The 14,848-nt window shown below is 39.6% G+C and overlaps 1 protein-coding gene across 1 annotated transcript in view; it reads right to left on the bottom strand.

Moving 5' to 3' along the window:
• NSL1 (NSL1 component of MIS12 kinetochore complex) overlaps positions 1-14,782 on the bottom strand; it is a 43,686-nt gene extending 28,904 nt beyond the window's left edge. The window contains exons 1-2 of the mRNA XM_052654088.1: positions 14,549-14,782; positions 4,501-4,579 (exon numbers count right to left, since the gene is read on the bottom strand). Of these exons, the coding sequence (XP_052510048.1) occupies positions 4,501-4,579; positions 14,549-14,782 (313 nt within the window). The remainder of the gene's footprint in view (positions 1-4,500; positions 4,580-14,548) is intronic.
• Positions 14,783-14,848: the final 66 nt, after the last annotated feature.

Raw genomic sequence — 14,848 nt, 5'->3', positions numbered from 1 at the left:
CAAGTGAAATGAACCACCACAAATCACACCACAGGTTGGTCTTCATCCAAAGGTTATGTTGTATATATAGTGGGACTGAAAGGGAGTCCTCTTATGAGCTCCTTCCAGAAAACCAAACGATTCATTCCAACAAGTGCTGCTTCCAAGTAAACCAACTGAAGGCAGCAATAGGTGAAAAGTGTCTGGAATCAGTCAACAGAAAACACATCATCTTCCATCAAGATAACACAAGACCACGATGCTTCTTTGATGACCAGACAAAAACCGTTACAGCTTGGCTGGGAAGTCCTGATTTCATCCACTATATTCACCAGACACTGCACCTTCAGGTGTCCATTTATTTCAGTCTTTACAAAATTCTCTAAATGGAAAAAATTTCAGTTTCCTGGAAGACTGTAAAAGGAAACTGAACAGTTCTTTGCTTGAAAAGATAAAAAGTTTTGGGAAGATCGAATTATGAAGTTGCCTGAAAAATGGCAGAAGGTAGTAGAACAAAGCAGTGAATATGTTGCTCAGTGAAGTTCTTGGTGAAAATGAAAGACTGTCTTATTTTTTACTTAAAAAACCAAAGGAACTTTTGGCCAACCATATACTATGTGCCAAGCCAAGTACTGAAAACATAGTCATGAGAAAAATATACATATTCCCTGCTCTCAAGGAACTTACTTTTTAATTCTTTTTTAAAATATGTATTTATTTATTTGGAGCACCAGGGCACAGCTGCAGCATGTGAGATCTTTGATCTTCATTTGGGCATGGGGGATAGCCCTCTCAGAGGAGAGGAGCAGGGAGAAAGTTGGTTTCACTTGTATGTTCCTTCTTTCATTTGTTCACTCATTTGCACAATAATCTCAGTGAACAAAACACAAAAGCCTCTGCCCTTGTGAAACTTACTAACTGATTCTATGTATTAGATCAGATACAAACCCTATTAATTCTATCTTCTGAACATCTCTCGAACCCATCTTTTTTTCCTCTTTCATAGGGTGGTCTTCACCGTCTTTGGCTGTATTACTGCAATAACTTCCTAAGGTCTGAGGTTCTCCCTTGAATTTCTCCCTTCTCCAATCCGTCCCCGACACAGTCAGCAGTTAGATTCTAAAATACACACTTTTTCTCGTTACAGTAGTGCACCCTTATCCGTGGTTTCACTTTCTGCAATTTCAGTTACCCATGGTCAACCACAGTCTGAAAATATTAAATGAAAAATTCCAAAAATAAACAATTCCCAAGTTTTAAATTGTGTGCCATTCTGAGCAGCATGATGAAATCTCAGGCTGTCATGCTTCACCTCACCCAAGACATGAACCATCCCTTTGTGCAATCTATCCTGCCCATTGGTCATTGGGTAGCCACCTTGGTTATCGGATCCACTGTTGCAGTATCTCTGTGTCTGTGTTCAACTAACCCTTATTTTACTTAATAACGGCCCCAAAGCACTAGAGTTGTGATGCTGACAATTTAAACAGGGCAAAGAAGGGCTTCCCTGGTGGCTCAGTGATAAAGAATCTGCCTGCCAGCGCAGGCGACACAGATTCGACCCCTTGTCTGGGAAGATCCCACATGCTGCGGAGCAACTAGGCCCGCAACTAACTGAGCCTGCGCTCTAGAGCCTGCGAGCTGCAGCTACTGAAGCCTGAGCCCTGAGCCCATGCTCTGCAACAAGGGAAGCCACCTCAAGGAGAAGCCCACACGCCACAACTAGAGAGCAGCCCCTGCTCGCTGCATCTATTAACAGAGAAAAACCCGTGGAGCATCAGAGACCCAACACAGCCAAACATGATAAATGAATTTTTAAAAAATCAAATATGGCAAAGAGAAGCTGTAAGGTGCTTCCATTAAGTGAAAAGGCAGAAGTCTGCAACTTAATAAGGAAAAAAATTGTAGGCTGAAGTTGCTAAGATTTACAGTAAGAATAAATCTTCTATCAGTGAAACTGTGAAGAAGAAAAAAGAAATTTGTGTTAGCTTTGTTGTCATTCCTCAAACTGCAAAGGTTACAGCCACAGTGCACGGTAAGTCTTTAGTTCAGACAGAAAAGGCATTAAATTTATACAGTAAGATATTCTGAGTGACGGAAAGAGACCATGTTCACATAACTTTCATTACAGAATATTATTATAATCGTTCTATTTTATTGTTAGTTATTGTTATTAATCTCATTAAGCCTAATTTCTAAACTAAACTTTATCATAATTATATATAGGATGGATAAACAACAAAGGCCTACTAGCGCTGAGAACTATACTTAATATTCTGTGACAAACCATAATGAAAAAGAATATAAATATATGTATATTATTGAGTCACTTTGCTGTACAGAAGAACAGCAACATTATAAACTAACTATACTTCAATAAAATTTTTTTAAAAATAGTATACACAGCGTTTGGTACTATCTGGACTTCAGGCATCGACTGGACAATCTGGATACATCCCCTTAAGGTAAGAGGGGACTATGGGGAGGTGGTTTAGGGGCATCACATATACTGTGCACTTTATTTACATATTATTACATCAGTTCCACCTCAGATCATCAGAGGTTGGGGACCCCTGATCTACAGGATAAAGTGCATATTCCTCAGCATACGCTACAGGGCTTTATGTGATTTGGTCCCAACTTGGCCTCATCTGTCTCAATTCACTTCTGCCATTTTCCAAACATATCACTCCTTTGTGCCTTTAGGGCTTCCCTGATAGCTCAGTTGGTAAAGAATCTACCTGCAATGCAGGAGACCCCGGTTTGATTCCTGAGTCGGGAAGATCCGCTAGAGAAGGGATAGGCTATCCACTCCAGGATTCTGGCCTGGAGAATTCCACGGACTATACAGTCCATGGGGTGGCAAAGAGTTGGACATGATTGAGCAACTTTCACTTTGTGCCTTTGCACATGATTTTTTCTTTGCTTCAAACGTCCTTCCAACCTCCTTTCTGTCTATACTTTTATTTATTAAATGCGTTTAATAGCAACCTACTCTGTTATGTCTTCTTCCACTTCCTGAGGAGTAATGTGTTTTTGTCTATTTCCTTCCTTTAATGATGAGTTCCTAAATGTTAAGAATCGTATCTTTTCATTTATTTCCTCGAACTTGGTATGGTGTCTGACACTGATTGAGTGCCCATGAAAGAAGGTAAAACTGCAGTGTTCTCTACTATTTCCCCTCAGAGTTATAAGGGGTAGGGAAAGGGACAGAGAACATCCAGGTTTCAGCCATGCACTCATGCTGCCAACCTGTCAGAAAATACACATGTTGATCTATAAACTGATGAATCATATGCTAAAGGCAGTCTGGACCAAACAATACAGCAGTTCGAAACTGACTTCAGAGAACAACAGTCACATAAACATTCAGTAAAGGCTGTCTAGTTTGAAAATACTCCTAGGTGATTCTCATATGCTGCCTTTCCCCACTAACTGGCAATCACTCTGCTAATAGTTGAAAAATCTGATGTTGTTTTTTCCATTTTAATATGTAAACCACAAAGTGAACTCTGGGCGTCTTTGAAGAGGTAATTATAATAATACCAAGGAGTGGAGAGTAAAGTCTTCTGGGCAAAGAATTATCTTAATGCTAAGAAAAACTGTAGCCACAGAGAATTACTTGACAGGGCTTGGCATATGCTCAAAGGTTTAAGTGGTTAATCTTAACAGTGAGCAGAGACATCAGTCTACACTGGTCAGATCTCTGTACCATCACCATGGTGACCAAGAGGCACTCCAGTCCTCCTGTCAGGACAGCCCTTTTCCTGGATGTTGCTGGAGAATTCTGTCTCTCTTCCCACACTGATCATTCTTTTCCTACCACATTTTTTTCCTTCCTACACTGACCATTTTCTTTCTATTAAAACTTCAATTTCTTTAAATATGTCACCTTCATTAGGTAGGGTGCAATCTAGTCTGCCTGGACCAGCAAAATATTCTGTCTTTTTAAGGAGGTTTCTGCAAATATTAAACTCATTCTTTATATGGTACTTACACAGTTTAACTTCACATTTCTAAGAGTATTTCACTATCTACTCAAAGGATCGCTTATAAATATATAATTTGATTTATAAAGTATTAAGCATAGGAATTCTCTGGGCCTGCTTCATCTCATGACAGTTACATAGTATTTTCCAATAAGCTATTGACAAGGGTACTTTTGAAGACTGATCAGATCAAAGTCCTGTGGGAATGCCAGATAGCATATATAAAGGATCATGGTAACCACTACGTTGTTTGCCTCAGTGTATGACCTTAATAGTCTTCTACATTGATTTTCTCTTTTCTTCCAGTAAAGGGACTCTGCCAGTAAAGAGGTGACAAAAACAGGTAGGAATTCCCTGGTAGTCCAATGGTTAGGACTTCAAGCTTCCACTACAGGGGCCATGGGCTTGATCCCTGGTTGGGGAACTAAGATCCTGGAAGGAATCTTCCATGTGACATGGCAGGAAATAAAATGGAATGGCTACAAAAATAACTCAGAAATGAATGACAGAGGGACAAAGTGAAGTCACATACCCATAAAGCAACTGTCTGAGGCTTCCTGCCATGCTTGCCCATTAATGCTGACATTCTCTTGCACAGCTGATTCGAAAGTCTGCAATAAAGTCACAAAAATCAAGTTACTAAAAATAACTTTAAATACTGAATTCAAACATTTGGACAATTCAGATTTGTGATAGAGAATATAAAAAAAGTAGATGACTAGATTACTAGTATGCTTTTGCTTTTCAATGATGTGAGATTCCATTTCAATCATTTATTCTACCTACATTTTAGTTCCAACAGCCATTAAGCTACCCATGAGAAAATGTGATGAAAAGTTTTACTATATTGGTACAAACAAAGTTTACTTCCTAAATGAAAGGAAAGTGAAAGTGAAGTCGCTCAGTCGTGTCCGACTCTTTGCAACCCCATGGACTGTAGCCTACCAGGCTCCTTTGTCCATGGGATTTTCCAGGCAATAGTACTAGAGTGGATTGCCATTTCCTTCTCCAGGGGATCTTCCCAACCCAGGGATCGAACCCAGGTCTCCCACATCGTAGACAGATGGCTTTACTGTCTGAACCACCAGGGAAGTAAATGAAAGGAAAACAAGCTAACAAACTGGGCTCAAATGAATCTCAAGGGTAATAAGTAATACATTTGCTGCTGAATGAGAGTCACTGTTAACAAGTGGGAAAATACACAGGCTTAAAAGAAAGTGAAATTAATTTCTACTTTACAATGGACTGTATTTTTGGTGGGAAGGGGACTGCGCTGGGTCTTAGTTGCAGCACGCGGGATTTTCGTTGCGTCACTGGAGATCTTTCACTACGGTAGATGGATTTACACAGACTCTCTAGTTGTGGTACTTGGGATCAGTGTTTCGGTGCTTGGGCTTAGTTACTCTACAGCATGTGAGTTCTTCTCACACTGGGGGTTGAACCCACATCCCTTGCATTGCAAGGCAGATTCTTAACCACTGGACCACCAGGAAAGTCCTAGGACTCTTTTTTTTTTTGAGATGTACTTTGAAGTATATAATGATGAAATGACATGAGAGATGCAATTTGCTTTAAAATAGAAGTATAACATATTTTTGATAACTGCTAAATTCGGTGATAGACATATGGATGTTCACTGTGCTAGTCTATTTTTTGTAACATTAAAAATGTTTATAATACATTAAAAAGTAAAAAACTAAAGAAATTTGATGGTACATCCAAATTTTAAATGCACATTCCCTATAGCCTAACAATTTCACGTCTATCAACATAACCTAAAGGATCATTCTCATAAAAACATAAAGAAGATAAACTGAGAATGCTTATTTCAGTTCTGTTTGAAATTATGAAATATTGAGGGAAAAATATCTAAATTCAAAATTAAGAGAATGGCTAAATATACAATATACCCATATCATACAATACTAATAGAATGAAGTACATCTATATATAACATTAACAAATAATAACCAAAGACATATTTGATTTTTTTAAACAAAAGGCAGGATGTTAACAATTCAGCATGACACAATTAGTATTAAAAAAAAGAAAAACACTTTTTAAAACAGAGAGACAGCTTTAAAGCCAAAAAAGAAAAGGATTATATCCTCCAAAATAATAAGTTATTTCCAAAAAGGAAGAGGGATAGGAGAGAGGAATTCAAAGATTTTTGCTTTATGCTATTTTTCATAAAGAGAATACATTTTATATAATTAAAAATAAGCTTAAAATTATCCTTCTATTTAAAAATAAATTTTTAAAAAAGGAAAAAATAAGCTTAAGTCAAATGATGACTGATAATTATGAGTTAGAGTATATATTCTATACTTTAAAGATTTTTATAGATACAATAGACCAGTTAGACCTAATTGATATCTATAGGACATTTCACCCCAAAACAATGAATTTCACCTTTTTCTCAAGTGCTCACGGAACCTTTTCCAGGATAGATCACATCCTGGGCCATAAATCTAACCTTGATAAATTCAAAAAAATCGAAATCATCCCAAGCATCTTTTCTGACCATAATGCATTAAGATTAGATCTCAATTACAGGAGAAAAAATATTAAAAATCCCAACATATGGAGGCTGAACAACACACTTCTGAATAACCAACAAATCACAGAAGAAATCAAAAAAGAAATCAAAATATGCATAGAAACGAATGAAAATGAAAACACAACAACCCAAAATCTGTGGGACACTATAAAAGCAGTGCTAAGAGGAAAGTTCATAGCAATACAGGCATACCTCAAGAAACAAGAAAAGAGTCAAATAAATAACCTAACTCTACACCTAAAGCAACTAGAAAAGGAAGAAATGGAGAACCCCAGGGTTAGTAGAAGGAAAGAAATCTTAAAAATTAGGGCAGAAATAAATGCAAAAGAAACAAAAGAGACCATAGCAAAAATCAACAAAGCAACAAGCTGGTTCTTTGAAAGGATAAATAAAACTGACAAACCATTAGCTAGACTCATCAAGAAACAAAGGGAGAAGAATAAAATCAATAAAATTAGAAATGAAAATGGAGAGATCACAACAGACAACACAGAAATACAAAGGATCATAAGAGACTACTATCAGCAGTTATAGTGCCAATAAAATGGACAACGTGGAAGAAATGGACAAATTCTTAGAAAAGTACAACTTTCCAAAACTGAACCAGGAAGAAACAGAAAATCTTAACAGACCCATCACAAGCATGGAAATTGAAACTGTAATCAGAAATCTTCCAGCAAACAAAAGCCCAGGTCCAGACAGCTTCACAGCTGAATTCTACCAAAAATTTCGAGAAGACCTAACACCTATCCTACTGAAACTCTTCCAGAAAATTGCAGAAGAGGGTAAACTTCCAAACTCATTCTACAAGGCCACCATCACCCTAATACCAAAACCTGACGAAGACGCCACAAAAAAAGAAAACTACAGGCCAATATCACTGATGAACATAGATGCAAAAATCCTCAACAAAATTCTAGCAATCAGAATCCAACAACACATTAAAAAGATCATACACCATGACTAAGTGGGCTTTATCCCAGGGATGCAAGGATTCTTCAATATCCGCAAATCAATCAATGTAATTCACCACATTAACAAATTGAAAAATAAAAGCCATATGATTATCTCAATAGATGCAGAGAAGGCCTTTGACAAAATTCAACATCCATTTATGATAAAAACTCTCCAGAAAGCAGGAATAGAAGGAACATACTTCAACATAATAAAAGCTATATATGACAAACCCACAGCAAACATTATCCTCAATGGTGAAAAATTGAAAGCATTTCCCCTAAAGTCAGGAACAAGACAAGGGTGCCCACTTTCACCGCTACTATTCAACATAGTTCTGGAAGTTTTGGCCACAGCAATCAGAGCAGAAAAAGAAATAAAAGGAATCTAAATTGGAAAAGAAGTAAAACTCTCACTGTTTGCAGATGACATGATCCTCTACACAGAAAATCCTAAAGACTCCACCAGAATATTACTAGAGCTAATCAAGGAATATAGTAAAGTTGCAGGATATAAAATCAACACTCAGAAATCCCTTGCATTCCTATACACTAATAATGAGAAAGTAGAAAAAGAAATTAAGGAAACAATTCCATTCACCATTGCAACGAAAAGAATAAAATACTTAGGAATATACCTACCTAAAGAAACTAAAGACCTATATATCGAAAACTATAAAACACCGATGAAAGAAATCAAAGAGGACACTAATAGATGGAAAAATATACCATGTTCATGGATTGGAAAAATCAATATAGTGAAAATGAGTATACTACCCAAAGCAATCTACAGATTCAATGCAATCCCTATCAAGCTACCAGCGGTATTTTTCACAGAACTAGAACAAATAATTTCAAGATTTGTATGGAAATACAAAAAACCTCGAATAGCCAAAGCTATCTTGAGAAAGAAGAATGGAACTGGAGGAATCAACTTGCCTGACTTCAGGCTCTACTACAAAGCCACAGTCATCAAGATAGTATGGTACTGGCACAAAGACAGAAATATAGATCAATGGAACAAAATAGAAAGCCCAGAGATAAATCCACACACCTATGGACACCTTATCTTTGACAAAGGAGGTAAGAATATACAATGGAGTAAAGACAATCTCTTTAACAAGTGGTGCTGGGAAAACTGGTCAACCACTTGTAAAAGAATGAAACTAGATCACTTTCTAACACCACACACAAAAATAAACTCAAAATGGATTAAAGATCTAAACGTAAGACCAGAAACTATAAAACTCCTAGAGAAGAACATAGGCAAAACACTCCCCGACATAAATCACAGCAGGATCCTCTATGATCCACCTCCCAAAATATTGGAAATAAAAGCAAAAATAAACAAATGGGATCTAATTAAAATTAAAAGCTTCTGCACAACAAAGGAAACTATAAGTAAGGTGAAAAGACAGCCTTCTGAATGGGAGAAAACAATAGCAAATGAAGCAACTGACAAACAACTAATCTCAAAAATATACAAGCAACTTATGCAGCTCAACTCCAGAAAAATAAACGACCCAATCAAAAAATGGGCCAAAGAACTAAATAGGCAGTTCTCCAAAGAAAACAGACGGATGGCTAACAAACACATGAAAAGATGCTCAACATCACTCATTATCAGAGAAATGCAAATCTCCAGACCACAATGAGGTACCATTTCACACCAGTCAGAATGGCTGCGATCCAAAAGTCTACAAGCAATAAATGCTGGAGAGGATGTGGAAAAAAGGGAACCCTCTTACACTGTTGGTGGGAATGCAAACTAGTACAGCCGCTATGGAAAACAGTGTGGAGAGTCCTTAAAAAATTGCAAATAGAACTGCCTTATGACCCAGCAATCCCACTGCTGGGCATACACATCAAGGAAACCAGAATTGAAAGAGGCACATGTACCCCAATGTTCATCGCAGCACTGTTTATAATAGCCAGGACATGGAGACAACCTAGATGTCCATCAGCAGATGAATGGATAAGAAAGCTGTGGTACATATACACAATGGAGTATTACTCGGCCATTAAAAAGAATACATTTGAATCAGTTCTAATGAGATGGATGAAACTGGAGCCGATTATACAGAGTGAAGTAAGCCAGAAAGAAAAATACCAATATAGTATACTGACACATATATACGGAATTTAGAAAGATGGTAATGATGACCCTGGATGCGAGACAGCAAAAGAGACACAGATGTATAGAACGGACTATTGGACTCTGAGGGAGAGGGAGAGGGTGGGATGATTCGGGAGAATGGCACTGAAACATGTATACTATCATGTAAGAAACGAAGTGCCAGACTATGTTCGATACAGGATACAGGATGCTTAGGGCTGGTGCATGGGGATGATCCAGAGAGATGATATGGGGTGGGAGGTGGGAGGGGGATTCAGGATTGGGAGCTTGTACACACCCATGGTGGATTCATGTCAATGTATGGCAAAACCAATACAGCATTGTAAAGTAAAATAAAATAAAATAAAGATTTTTATAAAGTAAAATCCTTACTCTATCCAGTTCTATTCAAGAATTATCCAAATTGTCTTTTTAATATTCATTGCATAGTTGTATCAATTTTTTAAAATGTTACTTTATTAAGTATTCAGTTCAGTTCAGTCGTTCAGTCGTGTCCGACTCTTTGTGACCCCATGAATCGCAGCACGCAGGCCTCCCTGTCCATCACCAACTCCCGGAGTTCACTCAGACTCACGTCCATCGAGTTGGTGATGCCATCCAGCCATCTCATCCTCTGTCGTCCCCTTCTCCTCCTGCCCCCAATCCCTCCCAGCATCAGAGTCTTTTCCAATGAGTCAATTCTTCGCATGCAGTGGCCAAAGTACTGGAGCTTCAGCTTTAGCATCATTCCTTCCAAAGAAATCCCAGGGCTGATCTCCTTCAGAATGGACTGGTTGGATCTCCTTGCAGTCCAAGGGACTCTCAAGAGTCTTCCCCAGCACCACAGTTCAAAAGCATCAATTCTTCGGCGCTCAGCCTTCTTCACAGTCCAACTCTCATATCCATACATGACCACAGGATAAACCATAGCCTTGACTAGATGGACTTTAGTCAGCAAAGTAATGTCTCTGCTTTTGAATATACTATCTAGGTTGGTCATAACTTTTCTTCCAAGGAGTAAGCGTCTTTTAATTTCATGGCTGCAATCACCATCTGCAGTGATTTATGTATTAGAGAAATGCAAATCAAAACTACAGTGAGGTATCACCTCACACCAGTCAGAATGGCCATCATTAAAAAGTCTACAAACAATAAATTCTGGAGAGAATGTACTGCACTGTTGGTGGGAATGCAATACAGACACTGTGGAGAACAATATGGAGGCCCTTTAAAAAACTAGGAATAAAACTACCGTATGACCCAACAACCCCACTACTGGGCATATGCTCTGAGGAAACCATAATTCAAAACGACACATATACCTCAATATTCACTGCAGCACTATTTTCAATAGACAGGACATGGAAACAACCCAGGCGTCCATCGACAGACTAAAGAAGTTACGGTATGTATCTACGATGGAGTATTACTCAGCCATAAAACCAAACAAATTTGAGTCAGCTGAACTGAGGTGGGTGAACCTAGAGCCTGTTATACAAGCGAAGCGAGTCAGAAATGAAAAATAAATATCGTATATTAACGCATATATATGGAATCGAGAAAAATGGTGCTGATGAACCTATCTGCAGGGCAGGAATGGAGACACACGTAGAGAGTGGACATGTGGACACAGCAAGGGAAGGAGGGGTGGGGTGAACTGAGAGAGCAGCCCTGACACACACCTTCCCACGTGCACAGCAGATGCTGGCTTAGAATCCCCTGGCCCGAGCAGGGAACGTGTAGGGAACGTGGGTTCAGTGCCGGGTCTGGGAAGATCGTACATGCCCCGGAAGCTGCTATATAACACACAGAGTTCAGCCTGGTGCTCTGTAACTTCCCTTGTGGCTCAGCTGGTAAAGAATCCGTCTGTAATGTCGGAGACCTGGGTTCGATCACTGGGTTGAGAAGATCCCCTGGAGAAGGGAAAGGCTACCCACTAGAGTATTCTGGCCTAGAGAATTCCATGGACTGTATAGTCCATGGGGTCGCAAAGAGTCGGACACGACTGAATGACTCTCACTTTCACTCACTTTCAGCCTGGTGCTCTGTGACTTCCGAGAGGGATGGGAAGGCAGGGGTGTAGTGTAGTGGGGTAGAGGGGTGGGAGGGATATTCAACAGGGAGGGGATATATGTATACTTATGGCTGATTCACTTATGGCTAAGCCACTCAGTGCGGTAACTTGTTATATCAACAATAGGAAATGAATACGCTGTCCACATCCTCTATCTCTGTTGTTTTTGGATTGTTATTTTCAATCTCTGTCCCCAGCCCACTACCTACACCCATTATAAATAAATTAAAATATTAAAAGAAAAAAATACACAGGACTTTCCTAGTGGTCCAGTGGACAAGAATCCGCCTGCCAATTCAGGGGACACAGATTTGATTCCTGGTCTGGGAAGACTCCGCATGCTGTGGGGTAACTAAGCGGGTGCACCTCAAGTCTGTGTTCTGCAACAAGAGAAGCCACTGCCACGAGAAGCCCGCCTGCCACTAGAAAGCCTGAGCACGGCAGTGAAGACTCAGGGTGGCCAAAATTAACTAATTAATTTTTGAAAGCCTTAAATAAAAAGTCTACAAATTATAAATGCTACCCTCTTTCATGATTGGTGGGAATGTAAACTGATACAGCCACTAGGGAAAACAGTGTGGAATTTCCTCAAAAAATTAAGAGTTGCCATATGATCTGCATCCTACTCCTGGGCATATATCTGGAGAAAAGTACTAAATAAAATTTGAAAAGATATGCAGGACTTCCCTGATGGTCCAGTGGCTAAAAATCTGCCCACCAATGCAGGGGACATGAGTTCAATCCCTGGTCTGGGAAGATCCCACATGCCATGAGGCAACTAAGTCCGTGCACCACAGCCACTGAGCTTATGCTCTCGAATGGAGGAACTGCAACTACGGAGCCCACACACCACAGCTACTGGAGCACGCGTGCCCTAGAGCCAGGGCTCTACAGCAAGGGAAGCCACCACAAAGAGAACTCCAAGCACAGCAACTGAAGAGTAGCTCCCACTCGCTGCAAGTAGAGAAAGTCCTCGCGCAGCAACGAAGATCCAGCCAAATACAAAATTAATTAAATAACTTTAAAAATTTTTTAAAAGATGCAATTCCCAGTGCTCACTGCAGCACTGTTTACAATAACCAAGACATGGAGACAACCTAAATGTCCACCAACAGAGAAAGCATAAAGACGTGGCACATACACAATGGAATACTCCTCAACCGCAAAAAAGATGGAATAAAGCCATTTGCCACAACACGGACGGACTTGGACATTACCATATTAAAGCGAGGGAAGCCCAATAGAGAAAGATATATGGTATCATTTATACGTAGAATCTAAAATATGACACAGAAGAATGTGTCTATGAAACAAAGTCACAGACATAGAGAAGAGACCTGTGGGTACAAAGCAGGAGGTGGGTGGGAGAAGGATGGGTTAGACATTTGAGATTAGCAGATGCAAACTTTTACGTGTAAAATGGATAAACAAGGTCCTGATGTACATCACGGAGAACTATATTCAATATTCTGCGATAAACCATAATGGAAAAGAAAGCAGATATATGTATAACTGAATCATTTTGCTATACAGTAGAAATTAACACAACATTGTAAATCAACTATACTTCAATAAAATAACGTTTTAAAAAAATTATCACAAAAAATGTTACTATATTATGTGGTTTTAGATAGAGAGGCAACATTACTGAAGCCTCCACCTTTTATCTGTTTTCTTAACTAAAACACAAGTGAATTCCCTTGGTAGTTTAAATCTTCACATCTTTTATCTTCTAATTTACTTTCTCATCCATTAATAAAGTATAATCAGTTAAGCCAAGTTCCTCTTTTCCTATAAGGAGAATTAATGTTCTAAGTACCTTAGCACTTCCTGGAAAGGGGTAAATTCTAAGATCATTACACAAAGAAACAAGTCTTCTCCCATCAAACTACTACTAAAAATGTCCTCAGGTATGTCTCTATCCTTCCCTTGCTAGCAAGGGGGGAATGATATAAAAGTCAGTGTATACAATATTGGAACACAGAATCACAACCCAGGGAGTGTTCTTACATTCTTCATCCACTTAAACTTTATTTTGTTTGTACTGTGGTCAGTAAAACTGTACTGCATTACAAACATTTTAACATTTTCCCCTGCATATAAATAGGTTGTGTGCTTTCTTCAGACTGGCACAAATCCCTCAATTTGTTGTGTCTTCCCACCACGCCCCGCACCTGCCCCCGCCCGGCAAAAAAACCTCATCTTCTACACAGCTTTGCAATATACTTGAAAAAGGAAGGGGAAACGAGTTATAAGGGTCAGTGTGATATTAGTGAAGTTTATAATGGGAAGCTTCCTTATCTACTTTAGACTCGTAAGGAAAATGTTTTCGCTCTTTTCACGAGATATTCTAAAAACAAGCAAAAAGACAGACCAAAAGCTAGCCTGGTGACTGACTTCCAGGATTCCCCTTTGAGTCTCCGTCTACACCGTCCAAAGAGGGGACAATCCAGCCACTTTGTGGCTGTTGAGGCCTTAAAATGTAGCTAGTGGAAAAGGACATCAGGTTTAAGACAGATGTGAAAAGCTTGGTATGAACCAAAGAATGTAAACTAGCTGTTCCTTTTTTAAAAATTATTACAAGTTAAAACGGTATCTTGGACACAGTTGGTTAAAATAAATATCATTAAAATTAATTTCACCTATTTTCTTCCTTTTAATTTCAAGTGACATACATCGCTCGCCTTGAATTTTTCGGTCGGACAGCACTGGCCTAAATTAACTAAAACACCCGGCTGCCTCCAGCATCTATCTCGTTCCCTCGCGTTCCCGGGCACCGTTAAACTCTGACAAAGCCGGCCGTGGGCTCCTCCTGACCACTGACCGGGGTGTGGAGAAAGCGGGTGAAAAGACAAGAGATGGCTACTGGGCCCGTACCCACTGCGCATCTCGCAGCGCGGGCTCCCGAATCTCCTCAGGCAGCGCGTCCCCGAGCTTTTGCACGAAGCTGCTGCACAGTTCTAGCACTTCCGTCACGGCCCGCTTCGAAGTGCAGCGCACACGGAAGTCTTTTCGGTATGTGGCAGGGACCGAGGCCCTGTCTTCTGTCCTGGCCACTCTCCCCACGTCCCGACAAGGAGAACGCGCCACCGACCGAAGGGCCCGCTCCATTTTTCCAACTTGAACTGGGGGCGGGAATTCTGAGGGCGGAAGGGCGGGTTTCCCGGGAGGAAGGAG

The sequence above is a fragment of the Budorcas taxicolor genome, chromosome 16 (genome assembly GCF_023091745.1).
Source record: "Budorcas taxicolor isolate Tak-1 chromosome 16, Takin1.1, whole genome shotgun sequence".
Classification (NCBI taxonomy): domain Eukaryota; kingdom Metazoa; phylum Chordata; class Mammalia; order Artiodactyla; family Bovidae; genus Budorcas; species Budorcas taxicolor.
Note: the sequence above shows the minus strand (reverse complement) of the source record. Positions and strands in the feature narration are given on the sequence as shown.